Source organism: Sceloporus undulatus, chromosome 1 (assembly GCF_019175285.1).
Source record: "Sceloporus undulatus isolate JIND9_A2432 ecotype Alabama chromosome 1, SceUnd_v1.1, whole genome shotgun sequence".
In the NCBI taxonomy this organism is placed as follows: domain Eukaryota; kingdom Metazoa; phylum Chordata; class Lepidosauria; order Squamata; family Phrynosomatidae; genus Sceloporus; species Sceloporus undulatus.
The window spans coordinates 359,137,955-359,151,049 of record NC_056522.1 but is presented as its reverse complement, the minus strand read 5'-3'; the positions used below and the strand labels follow the sequence as shown (position 1 = coordinate 359,151,049).

The 13,095-nt window shown below is 48.1% G+C and overlaps 1 protein-coding gene across 1 annotated transcript in view; it reads right to left on the bottom strand.

Moving 5' to 3' along the window:
- HHIPL1 (HHIP like 1) overlaps positions 1-5,427 on the bottom strand; it is a 44,138-nt gene extending 38,711 nt beyond the window's left edge. The window contains exon 1 of the mRNA XM_042446581.1: positions 4,077-5,427. Within this exon, the coding sequence (XP_042302515.1) occupies positions 4,077-4,379 (303 nt within the window). The 5' untranslated portion in view covers positions 4,380-5,427. The remainder of the gene's footprint in view (positions 1-4,076) is intronic.
- Between the last annotated feature and the right edge of the window lie 7,668 nt (positions 5,428-13,095).

The window sequence follows — 13,095 nt, the reverse complement described above, 5'->3', positions numbered from 1 at the left end:
CGCACTCTGATTGAAATTTAAATGGTGAATAAATGCAGATCTGTGATGGTAGACACCACTCTATCTCAGCAAGGAGAAAAAAATCAGTTGAGGTACCATAGAATGAGAGGATGTTCTCCCGTTCCCTGTGTTTGCAGAAACCCAAGACAGTCTATCTCTTTGCCACTGGGGAAGGAGGCATGTGATGCTCTAGATACCGTTGGGCAGCAACTTTCAGTATTCCTCATCATTGACTATGCTGGCTAAGGCTGATGGGACCTGCTGGCCACCAACATCTGGAAAACCACATAATACCCATGCCTATTTTACCAAAAGCTGATTCACAGGGATATCATACACTGTCACACAAGTCAAACCACTTAAGTCCAAAACACACGGCAGAAATTATCCAGTCTGAAACCGCTTTAGCTGTCCTGGCTCAGTGCTAGGGAATCCTGGGAATTGTAGTTTATTGTGGCATCAGAGCTCTCCTGACAGAGGTGAAATGTCTCACAAAACTACAGTTCTCAGAATTCACTAGCATTGAGCCAGGGCAGTTAAAGCAGTCTCAAACTAAATTATTTCTGCAGTTTGGTTTGGACCTTGGTCCACTTAAACTATTTGTACTTATTCTAACCTGCACCAGTTTAGGCAAAGATCTTATCTGTCTTTGCTACTGACAGGCCTGTTACAGACAGCCAAAATAAAGCTGCTTCGAGTCACAGTGGAGGTATGGTGTTTCAATGATGCATGCGTCCTAAGAGTCCAGAAGTCGCACCAAAGCCATGCTTCAGCCCTAAGGAATGGAGCGTGGCTTTAGTGTGGCTTCTGGACTCTTAGTACGCATGCATCTTTGAAAAACCATACCTCCACTGTGACTCTAAGCAGCTTTATTTTGGCTGTCTGTAACAGGCATATTCTTCAGCTGTTCTAGGACTGCAGTTCCCATTAGTCCCAATCTCTGTAGCCAATGGTGTCGGATGATGGGAAGAGCACTCCAGCACCCGGAAAGCAACATATTTCAAATCCCTGCCTTAGAATTGCTTCCAGAACTTAAAAGTTTTTCTTATAACGTGTCGTTTGGGGGCAAGAATTTATTTATTTTGGCATCTACACTGCAGAATTAATGTTTTGACACCGCTTTAACTACTGTGACACAATGCTATGAATTAAGGGAATTATAGTTTTGTGAGATACAGTACTTACCTTTCTCCATCAGGGAGCTCTGGTGCAACAACAAAAGACAAATCCGATGAGTTCATAGGATGGAGCCATGACAGTTAAAGTGGTGTCAAACTGCATTAAGTCCACAGTGTGATAGGACTCCAGGACAACAGGGTTCAAATCTCTACTCAGCCATGAACATCCACTGGGTGATTTTGTGCAAATTACACTCTCAGCCTTGGAGGGAGGTAGTGGCAAACTTCATCTAAACAAAAACATGCCAAGAAACTCCTGTGCTAGGTTTGCATTAGAGTCAACATAGCTCTCCAACTCCAGCTGCCAGCATGGATACTGGCTAGGGCAGTGATGGCGAACCTTTTTAGTTCGCTGTGCCAAGGGTGGAGCTTCCAACCTCCGAGGGTGGGGCTTCCACCCCCGAGAGGCAGGGCTTCCACCCTCCGAGGGCAGGGCTTCCACCCTCCAGGGGCAGGGCTTTCCCCGTGCCCTTTCCTCCAGATGTCTCTCAGAGACAGCTGGAAGTCGGGGGAAATTGGGGGAGGTGTGACAGGCACACGCCTGCTCCTCCCCTTCCCTTGGCCTCCAGCTGTCTCTCAGAGACAGCTGGGGACCAGTAAGGGCCTGTGGGGCGCAGGAGCAAAAGGTCTGCAGACCCTGCTCCTCTCCTCAGGACTTCACCAGGCCTGAGGTGTCCTCTGAAGGACACCTCAGGTCTGACGAAGCCCCGCAAGCAGGAGGAGGAGGAAGCCGGTGGCTCCTGCTCCTCTCCTCAGGGCTTTGCCAGGCTGGAGGTGTCCTCTGAAGGACACCTCAGGTCGGGCGAAGCCCTGCTGGCAGGAGGAGGAGCAGGAGGCCGGCCGCCCTTTCTTCCTCAGACCTTTCCTCCGCGCGAACGGGCTCCATGGAGCCCTTTCACGCGGAGGAAAGAGAAGCCGGGAGGGAAGAGGGCTGGGAGGAGGAGCCAGATGTGCGCCCCTCTGTCTCCTTCCAGGTGCCATTTTCTGGCTTCCCGCTGTCTAAGAGCGACAGTGGAAGGCCCCAAAATGTCAGGGAGGAGGCAGAACGGCCGTTCTGCCTTCTCCCTTGCCCCGTGCCTGGTGAAATGGCGTTGCGTGGCACACGTGGCACGCGTGCCATAGGTTCGCCATCACGGGGCTAGGGGATTCTGGAACTTGTCCCCTCAAAGCAATGTAAAGAGCCAGCATGGCATAGTGGTCTGAGCATTGGACAATCAGGTCCAAGGTTCAAATCCCATCTTGGCCATGGAAACCTACTGGGTAACCTTGGGCAAGTCACGTTCTCTCGGTCTCAGAGGATGGCAAGGGCAAGCCCCCTCTGGAGAAGCTTGCCAAGAAAACCCCATGATAGTTCACAATTTGAAGGCACACAACAACAAGTCGAAAATGACTTGAAGGCAAACAGCAGTGACACAGTAAGGTTAACAAGGTCTGGGCAGTGCCATTCAGTTATCTGAGTCTGAGGTTAGGCCCTAAGAGGGGCTAAGGTTGGGGTATAACCAGGGTTCGAATCCCTGCTCATCAACCCACAGGGTTACTTTGGGCATGTCACACTCTCCAGAGGATGAGACTAGCAACTCCCTCCAAGAAACCTTGCCAAGAAACCCCTCATGATATTTTCCCCTTAGGGTTGCCATAAGTCAGAAACAACTTGAAGGCATACATCAATGACATGTCAGAAACAACTTGAAAATGAACACAAACAACAATAACTGAAGTAAGGTTACCAAGGTCCGGGCAGTGTCTTTCAGTTACTGCAGCATGAGAAAGCTAGGTCCAGCACTTCATAAATAAAGGTTAATAATGATAATAACAGAGAGGGACGAAAGATGGCATATATGCAGGATTCAAATCTCTGCTCACAAACCTCCCAAGTCACACTCTCAGCCTCAGAGGATGACAATGGCAAACCCCCTCTGAAGAAACTTGCCAAGAAAACCCTACGATAGGTTAACCTGAGGGTCACCATAAGACTTGAAGGCACACAACAGTAAGTCGGAAACTACTTGAAGGTGAACAGAAACAAGTAAGGTTACCAAGGTCTGGGCAGTGCCATTCAGTTACCCAAAAGAGGGGTTAAGGTTGGGGGATATCCAGGGTTGCAGTCCCTGCTCACAAACCCACTGGGTGGCTTTCGGCAAGTCACACTCTCTCAGCCTCAGAGGATGACACTGGCAAATCCCTCTCTGAAGAAACATTGCCAAAAAAAACCCCCATGAAAAATATGTAGAGAGTTCTTGTAGCACCTTTGAGACTGAAAGAAAGAAGTTGGCAGCATGAACATTCATAGACTTCAGTCTACTTCCTGGGGTGCAAGTAGACTTAGGTCTAGGAAAGCTCATGCTGCCAACTTCTTTCTTTCAGTGAGTCCCAAAGGTGATACAAGATCTCTGTACATACTGTTTCTACAGACTAACATGGCTATATCTTTGAATTCTTCCACCGTGATAGGGTCGCTTTAGGGTCGGAAAGGTTTTGAAGGCAGACAACACCAACATCAACACGTAGAGAGATCTTGTAGCACCTTTGAGACTAATCCCCAAAGTAAAAAGCAGCCGATTTTGTCCACTTTCTGTGTGGGTTAATTTCAATTTAATGCTCAATGTGTCTGAAAATGATCCCACTTTTGTGGATTTAAATCCTGTTTCTGCACGGGATTTGGCCCATTCTCGTATCATAAACTCCTAAATGAAAGAAGTTGGCAGCATGAGCTTTCGTAGAGTTCAGTCTACTTCCACTGTGTGCTTCTGAGGAAGTAGACTGAAGCCTACAAAAACCTCACGCTGCCAACCTTTTTTTTCTTTCAGATAGTCTCAAAGGTGCTACAAAATCTCTCTAAAGACTAAGACAGCTATATCTTTGAATACCAATATCAATGGAGCCTCCTGTGGGTCTCACCTGGCACAGGAGATCCTGCAGGTAGCTGGCACAGGTGGCATAGGCGGCCTGGTCCAGGTGCCCACTAACACTGTAGTAGCGCTCCAGGAGGGCAGCGTCGCGCTGCGCTTCGCAGCAGCCAAAGTCCGAATATTGGACGCAGAAGGTGAGGGGCCGTGAGGGCTTGAAGGGGGGCTTGAAGTCCAGGCACTGAGGGTGACCAGACCCCAAATCCACCACAACCACCACTAACACCAGCAGAGCATTTGCCCGGCCCAAAAGGGACCCCCAGGACCGGCCCTCTGGACCACGAATCCCCTCCATCCTCGCTTCCCTTGGCACTCCTGGGTGATCAGATGTCCTCAGTGCCAAGGTACCATGAAATGGTGGTCCTTTGAGGGGAAGTGGAGGACACGGCCACCTCAGAAAGATCAACTCCTGCTTCTCTGCCCTGCTCAAAATGCAGGACCTTGGAGGGAAAATGGAGGACACCAGTGCCCCAGGGGCTCAAAACACTCCTAGAGAGATCAGGGCCTGCTTCTCAGTCATGTCCAAAATGGAAGACCTTCGAGGGAACATGGAGGACATGGCTAAAAAAGATGTACTGTACTTCAAAACACTCCTAGAAAGTTCAACACCTGCTTCTCAGTCATGGCCAAAATGGAGGAGCTTCGAGGAAAAAGGGAGGACAGGACCAAAAAAAGATGTAGTTCAAAACACTCCTAGAAAGGCCAGCTTCTGCTTCTCCGTCCGACTCAAAATGGAGGACCTTCAAGGAAAAAATGGAGGACGTGACCAAAAAGGAAGAATTTCAAAACATTGCTGAGAGTATTAATGCCCCAAATGGAGGACCTTTGGGGGAAATCCTCCCGGACAGAAGGTGGAAAGGGAGGCAGGGGGGCCCAGACGTCCTCACCCCCCAAAAAAGGAGGACCTTCCAGAGAAAATGGAGGACGTGACCAACTCAGAAGCTGCAAACACTCCTAGTAGCAGCAATAAACATAAATGTCCTGCTTCTCGGTCGGTCCTGCTCGAAAGGGAGGAGGATCTTTTGGAATCCCTTTTGGGATAGAGGACGCGTCCAGGAAATGGAGGACATGGCCTGGTCAGCCTGTGAGGAGGGCAGGGGAGGCTCCTTTGGACATGCTGCTGCCCTCGGTGCCTCGAAGATCCCAGGCAAGGCGCCCTTCTTCTTCTCCTCCTTTTTCTCCTTCTGTTTCTCCTCCTTTTCTTTCTTCTCCCTCCAGCAGCAGCTCCTCAGGGAAAGGAAGGGAAGGGAGGTCAGCCTCAGGCTCTCAGTTCAGTGGCTCTGCCTTGAAGAGGAGGCTCGCTCTACTCGCTCTTCTTGCTGCTTCCCAAAACTGTGCCTCAAAGTTGGGAAGGAAAGAAGGGAGAAGAGGAGGAAGAGGAGGAGAAGGAAGAGGAGAAAGAGGAGGAGGAGGCACCGCCTTCTTCCAGCCTTTTCAAGGCGTGTAAACACTCCCTCCTGGCGACCCTCGCCTCCTGGGTTTTTCTTAATAACAAGTTTCTCTTCAGAGGGAGGTCTGCCCTTGCCACCCTCTGAGGCTGAGAGAGTGTGACTTGTGACCAAGAGCCCAGCTGGGAACCAAACCCTGGTCTCCAGAGTCCCAGTCCCACGCTCAAAACATGTGTGTATGTTTGTATGAATATAGATATATGTGTGTGTGTTTGTATGTATATAGACTCTGCAGACCAGGGTTTGAATCCCGGCTTGGTCATGTAAACCCACTGAGGGCATTTTCTCAAATGCCATCTTCCAATGAGAAACCACCTCAGCCCAATCTATTCTGTTTTCCATACTGTAGGAACCAAAGACAAAATTCTGTGAGATCCAAACCAGCACCCACTAATGCAAAATGACTTCCTTTCCAACATGCAAGCCTCATGGCCTCAAAAATCAGGTGACAAAAATCTGGCTCCCCAGCCTTCAAGCCAAAATTTGGGAAATATGCAAGGGAACTCGGTCAGCTGCTGTTTACCTTGCCTGTTTGGACACAGGAACACACAGCTATAGTAGAGTTGGTTAGCAGAATTTCACTTTCCCTGCTCAAGTTTTGTTTTTGCTTTGTTTACTGCAGACTACTACTGCTGTCTGTGTTTCTCCAGGGCTCCTTTTCAATCTTCTAGTACTGATGCTCCTAAAAATACTTTGGTTTAGAAGAGGATGAGGAATGGAGGCTGAAGTGTGTACAGGGCCATAGTTAGACAAAAGCACATTTCTGCTAGTCTGCTACTTTAAAGCTAGACCCTAACAGGCTTGGCTGTGACATTTTTGATATTTAAATATTTAGTTTCCTTACCAAAGACTGAAGCCTTAGGAAACTAAATTACCCTACAAAAATGTCTTAGGCTAGCCTTGGCTGTCATAGAGATATTTTGTCCAGCCTTTGCTTTCAAAATAGAAATAGAACAGAAAGGGATTTTTTTTTAATTTTTATTTATTTATTTATTTGGCCCATCCATCTTCTTATGTAGTATCTGTTTCCTTGAAGCAGCAGTTTCTTCATGGCTCAAACAGCAGTTGGTCTTCCCGATTAAACAAAATAGGCAAGAAGAAAACCAGGAAATATCTTTCAAAATAACAAAGGGATGTTATTTTTGGACTACAACTCCCATTGCCTGTGTTAGTATATATTGGTCCTGTCCCAAAGGTCACTTTCCCCAGAAGATTGACATTACTACAAAGGATTTGCAACAGGAAGAGGAAAAACAGCTGCACCAAAGAGATGAGAGGACGGATACAAGATACCCCAGCAAATTCAGCTATATACATTAGAATTTGAGTTTTCTGAGGAATTCTCATGTTCTGTGTAAGCTTTTCAGAGTTCTGTAATTCGAAGATAAGTAACTAAAGGCAAAGTCTTTGAAAGACCACTTATCCCCAGTCTGTTGAGTAAACGTTTCCTACATCTGGATTCAGTTCACTTCTCCCAGTTCTGGCAAAGACTATGCACTGGCACATGGCACTTTGAGAGCCTGGGTGTGTCCGCACTGCACAGTTTAGCAGTTTGGTGCTGTTTTTACTGCCAGTCCCCTGGAATCCAGGAATTAGTTTGGTTGGGGTTCTTCCAGTGGCAAATTTTGTGCTGCCTAGAAGCCTCATGTAATATTAATATATGAAATATATTTGCCATTGAACATTTAGCCTGAATAGACTGTTTTAGACTTAAAGGGCCTTTTTAGAAACCAAAAAATAATCAGTGGGGAAATGTGGCCCACAGTCTTGAGGGCAAAAATTGGATCCTGAGAACTTGTGGTTCCTTATGTAAATGCATAAAAAACCCCAAACAGATGTGTACATAAAAAGCAGCAAAGCTCTATTTCCAGAGGCCCAAACAGACAAAACCAAAATAAAGCTGCTTCGGGTCACTTTGGAGGTATGCTGTTTAAATGACACACACATCTTAAGAGGCCAGAAGCTGTGCCGAAGCTGTACTCAGTCTTAGGACTGGAGCGTGGCATTAGCGAGGCTTCAGGTCTCTTAGGACACATGCATCATTTAAACAGCATACCTCCAAAGTGACCCGAAGCAGCTTTATTTTGGCCAGTCTGTTCAAGCCCTTTAAGTCTCTGATATGGAAGCACTTTTCTATCTGACAAATATACTTTCTTCTGCCTAGAGACATGGAAATAATGCTAGCATTTGCAAGAAAAGTGCCATGTGATTCATCCCTGACATTAAACAGATTGCATCCTTGTCATGGCATCTGTGAGCACATTGAAGTAGAGCCAGATAGAGTCCTTCACAGTTTTGGAACACTTTCTTGTAGCTTAGCTGCACTGCGCAGCTACAAAGAATGCCACCATGAATCATTCATTAGAATGGCTTGAGACTTCCCCCCTCCCAAGATGCTTTATCAGGCATTTAAAACTGTTTTCAAAACAGTATGCTGTGTCCACACAATGCCAAGAATTTTGCTTTCCTGGAAGTTCTTGAAACTGGTTTAAAATTTCAGAGATGCTGACAGCTAAAATAACATCAGGCTGCTGACATAGACTAATCCATAAGTCTATGCATCACTAAGTTACACTGAATTAAGGCTTTGGTTGGGGAAATCTGTTTAGGATGAGGTTGGTTAAGAATCAGAGCTCAGAGTTTTAACTTACTTACCTCCTAGCGGTAATAAAACACAGCCATTAATAAATCTCTCTCTCCCATCTCCTTCTCCCTCTCTCTCTCTCTCTCTCATCTTTTTAGCTTTGGATCTACTCAGAAACTTTTCTCCAATTATCATTTTATTTATTTGTTTATATAAACTATTTTGACTTGAATCCAAAGAGGTTGTCCTACCAATTTTATCCTCACAACAACTCTGAAGTATGCCGTAAGTCAGGTTAAGAAGAATGAGTAAGGGCTGAACAGATAGGCCAAAAAAGCTGCTTCGGGTCACTTTGGAGGTATGCTGTTTAAATACTGCATGCGTCCTAAGAGACCTGAGCCGCACCAAAGCCACGCTCCAGTCCTAAGTGCAGTTCTTGGCCTCTTAGATGTGTGTGTCATTTAAACAGCATACCTCCAAAGTGACCCAAAGCAGCTTTATTTTGGCCTTCTGTTCAGGCCCTAAGCCAAAGTCAACCAGTGAGTTTATGGCTAGTTGGGATATGAGATGCATCTCTTAGCCCAAGGCCCTAGCCATGACAACATGTTGGCTCTCTCATTTTTACCAGTTCTTTAGAACAGTGGTTCTTAATGAGAAACCTACATGGAGATATAGGTGTTCCTCAATCTCATCATCTCAGTTTCAAAGTCCACCAGTTGTTGCTGAACTGAACTTTGGACTATCAAAGATTTGGATTCTATCCAAGATCTAGGAATCTGCAAGGATCGTCAGTAATGTGGCACCTTCCTAGTTGTGTCACTTTAAGCTATTTTGGTTCTATCTATGGCAGTCTAACTCAAATCTTCTGCCAATCAGATGAAAATTGCTTTCAGAGCACCTTTTCCACTGGACCACAGTTTTTTCCTCCCTTTTCCTACCAATTGGTTAACCTTTTTTTATGGTGGTGGGCTTGAATGCTCCCATGCCGTAAGCATTGCTACTGGTAGGGTCTCCCAAGTCAGCGGGCCTTAGGTTGTGAAGCCAGACTAATGTGCCAAAAACCCATTAAATATGTGACAAAATCAAAAGCAAATCCTATACAGATCAGCCATGTCTGGTCAACAATGAGCACATTAGGGAGTATATCACTGGAGCTTTTTGGTGGTGGTGTGGCTCAGTTCCAGCTCACTTCCGAAGTGATTGCACTTCCAATGATGCGTTTCATGTCATAAAGTGATTTTTTATCAGATGCCATTGATTTCTATGGGCGCCCCTTGAGAATTGCTTCAGCAGTGTTTCTGGAGTCACCCCTCATTTTGGTAAAAACAGGAGAAAGTGACTCCAGAGAATTCGCTTCCAGGCTGCTTTCGATTGCATTGCGATTGTTCTGGTGTGGAAAAGCACTCCGATGCCACCCCCCTTGGCCCTGCTTCCTGCTCCGTCATCACCTCCTCCTCCTTCATGCAATCGCCTCCTCTGCCAAACGCCGATCCCATCCCCCCCTGCTCCCCTGCATCCTCCTAGACCTCGATCTGCTCCCCTCCTTCAGCCTCCCACCAATCCCATCAACCCCTGACTCACCTGCATCCTGATCCTGGCCCAAGGGACCCCCAGTGACCTATCCCATCATCCCCTGCCCTCTCTGCATCCCAATCCTGGCCCCAGGGACCCCCAGCGACCTATCCCATCATCCCTGACTGCTCCTGCATCCCGATCCTGGCCCCAGGGACCCCAGAGACCTTCCCATCATCCCCTGACTGCTCCTGCATCCCGATCCTGGCCCCAGGACCCCCAGCGACCTATCCCATCATCCCCTGACTGCTCCTGCATCCCGATCCTGGCCCCAGGGACCCCCAGCGACCTATCCCATCATCCTCTGCCTTTTCCTGCATCCTGATCCTGGCCCCAGGGACCCTCAGCAACCTATCCCATCATCCCCTGCCTTCTCCTAGACCCCACACTGCTCCTCTCCTTCAACCTGCCCCACCTATCCATCATCCCCTGCCTCCTCTTCACCTCAATGAAGGTGACAGCAAGGAGGGAGCAGAGAACGAGGCAGCGTCCAGAGCCCCACTGAGCATGCCTAAGGGTGCCGATTCGAATCGTTGAACACTCAAAGTATGTTCTGGTGTGGTAATACAATGTGCACTCACTCCCCCTTTGCTTGAGTCCACATCATGTGACTTGCTTGGAATCGGACTGACTTCGCTTGCCCCTCACTTTGGAAGGGCAACAGAAAGGGAACCAGGTGTGGAAAAATATGACATTTTAACCTCAATCCGCATTGCTGAGAGGAGTGACTCTGGATCTGGTTGTAAAAAAAGAATCACACTGCCATTGCTAGAACAGGAGTGACTGCGGATCTGAGCTGCAAACCCCCCCCCCCCCCCAGTGTTGATAAGGTCCTAGGTTTTGAGTTCCTGGTCATCAGATGAAAAGTGGGCTACAGCAGTGGTTTTCGGTCTATCTGATGTGGAAGACTGGCAATTACTGTTTTCCTGTGCACCAGGACCAGCACTGAATTTGTACCCATTGAGTACAATTGTTTTCTTTGTTTCCTGCAAACTTGCCAGGAACTAGCAGTCAGTAGTTCAAAGAACAGCACTGGTCCTTGAACCACAAGTCTGAATAGCACTGGGCAACAATATCTTTTTCTAGGCAACCAGGGAAAGAATGTGTAGCTACTGGAAGGTCAACCCAGTGGAAGAAATGGACAGCAGCAGATAACAGATTAATGATGGAATGTAGTGGTGATGGTGGTAATGCTGTAGTGACTTTTTTCTGATGTTGCATAGGATTCACTGCTTAGTGCAGGAATGTGAACCATGCATTGTTGAACTGCATCTCCCAGTATTCCTATTGTGAAGACACACCCAACTAAAGATGGTGGCAGATTTGGGTGTGCAAAGCCGGTTCCCTGGTGAGATCAAACACTTCTACCCAAAAGGCTCTGAAGCTGAATGTAAAGTTCAAAAAGGGGGAAGTTTAATTTAAAGAACAAATAAAGAGTTTTCTCCTCCCCCACTCTAGATAAAAGATACTTTACAATTTGAGTTTCAGCAATCTTCAGGACCTCATCTCTCTGGGTTTGATCTTGGTTTGATCTCTCTCTCAATGGAGCTGGTCCAGGGTCTTTCCGCTCCTGATTCTTTGTCTTATTTGATGTTGGTAACTAATTGGCTAACTAGTTCCTGGTAACTGATTCGGTAACTTGTTCTTGGTAACTAATCAGCTAACGTGTAAGAAATGCCCTTTCTGGCTGTCTGGGCCTGTTTGCCACCAAAAGACAGCTCTCTGCAAGCTCCAGCAAAGACTGCCTCAAACTAAGGCGGGTTACAGACGCAGGAGGTGTATTCAGCTGAATGCGAGCCTCCAGACGGCCCACCCCGGGGGCGTGCTTCAGGTGTTGGAGCTTCCACACGGGGGGGCAATGAAGACGCCTCACCTGGGTCCGTTTCGGACCCGTAGCTTCATACCGCCGCCTCGGGGACGCTGCAAAAAGAGAGGCAGCTTCCGCACGGCGGCCCAACCGCGGCTTTTTTTTCTTTTGCCGCATGAGAGGTGCGCAGCTTCGCAGCTGCAGCGCTAAGCAGCGGGCAGAGAAGCCTGTCTGCGCATTTAAAGTGCCCAAGCCCCCTTTAAAACAATGTGGTCTCCTGGCAGCGGTGTATCGCTGGTGTGGCTCCTTGTCCACTTGCACTTGCCAGTGTCAGCAGCATCATAGATGCCTCCTCTCCTTTGGTCCCGCGCTCCTGCTGAATCTGCAATGCGCAGCCACAGCTGTCTCCGCTGCCACCGCTGTCCCCTGCCATCTCCCCTCACCTCCTTTGACATATGTCAATATTTACAGTTTTGCGTTTTTTATGTTAGGTGAAAATGGCAGAGGAATGTGTGTAGGGGGCACTTTAAAGTCCCAACTTTCCAAGCAGCGCATGCGTACATGTTGCTCTAGGGTTAAGGTTAGGGTTGGGTTAGGGTTAGGGTTACGAGGCTTAAAATGCGCCGCAACTGTGCCTCAGCTTCCACAGCTGCATGGCCGGGACGTTGCAATAAAGCAGACTGAAACTGCGCATGTTCCCAGACCCCAATCACCTATGCGACGGGCTTTTAAATGGGCAGCTTAAAGTGTGGGTAGCATTCTGGTTGTACCGTGCAGCAGCTCTCATGGCTCTTCTACTCTCGATATGTGTCAGCTTCAGGTAGGACTGCTCCAGTTTTCTGCAGTTACTCCAGTTTCTGGGACCCTATAGCTATATGTCAGCCGTCTCAGTTATGAGACCAAGACATCCCCCTGCCTTTTTTCGGGGTGCTGGTGGGATGGCTGAGCCATCCTGCCTGGTGGCAAAGGGGAGCCGCCACACAGCTGTGCCAGCGAGCAGCCAACTGTGCCCGTTCCCAGGTGAAAATGGCGCAGGAATGTGTGTAGGGGGTCACTTTAAATCCCAAACTTTCCCTTTCACTTTCTACAACACAACATCCGCCGGCAAAGTTACAACTTCCCGCGGTTCTAGCAACGCATTCGCACAAGTGGCTCTAGGGTTAGGTTACGAGGCTAAAATGCGCCGCAGCTGTGCCTCAGCTTCCACAGCTCCATGGCGAGCGACATTGCAATTAAAGCTTGGCTGCAAACCACGCATGTCCCGGGACCCCGACCCATTATGGGCGCAGCTGACAGAGCTTTTAAATCAACTTATATTTGCGGCGTAGCAATTCTGACGTATCGGTGCCAGCAGCTTACAGACGGAGCTGCGCAGGTACGTATCAAACAGAAAGAAGCAGAAAAAAGCAGCACCTTTTTAATGCCGCTTCTTCCCGCTTGGGGCGTGCGGGGGGCTGTTCATGACGGCATTCAGTAAAGCCCGTCTGAAGGCTCTACCTTCATGACGTCATGAGTACATCCCTTTTTGCCCGTCTGTAACCCGCCTAAAAGCCTCTAGCTACAACAGAGCATGCTGGGAAGGGGCGCAACCTACCTGGAA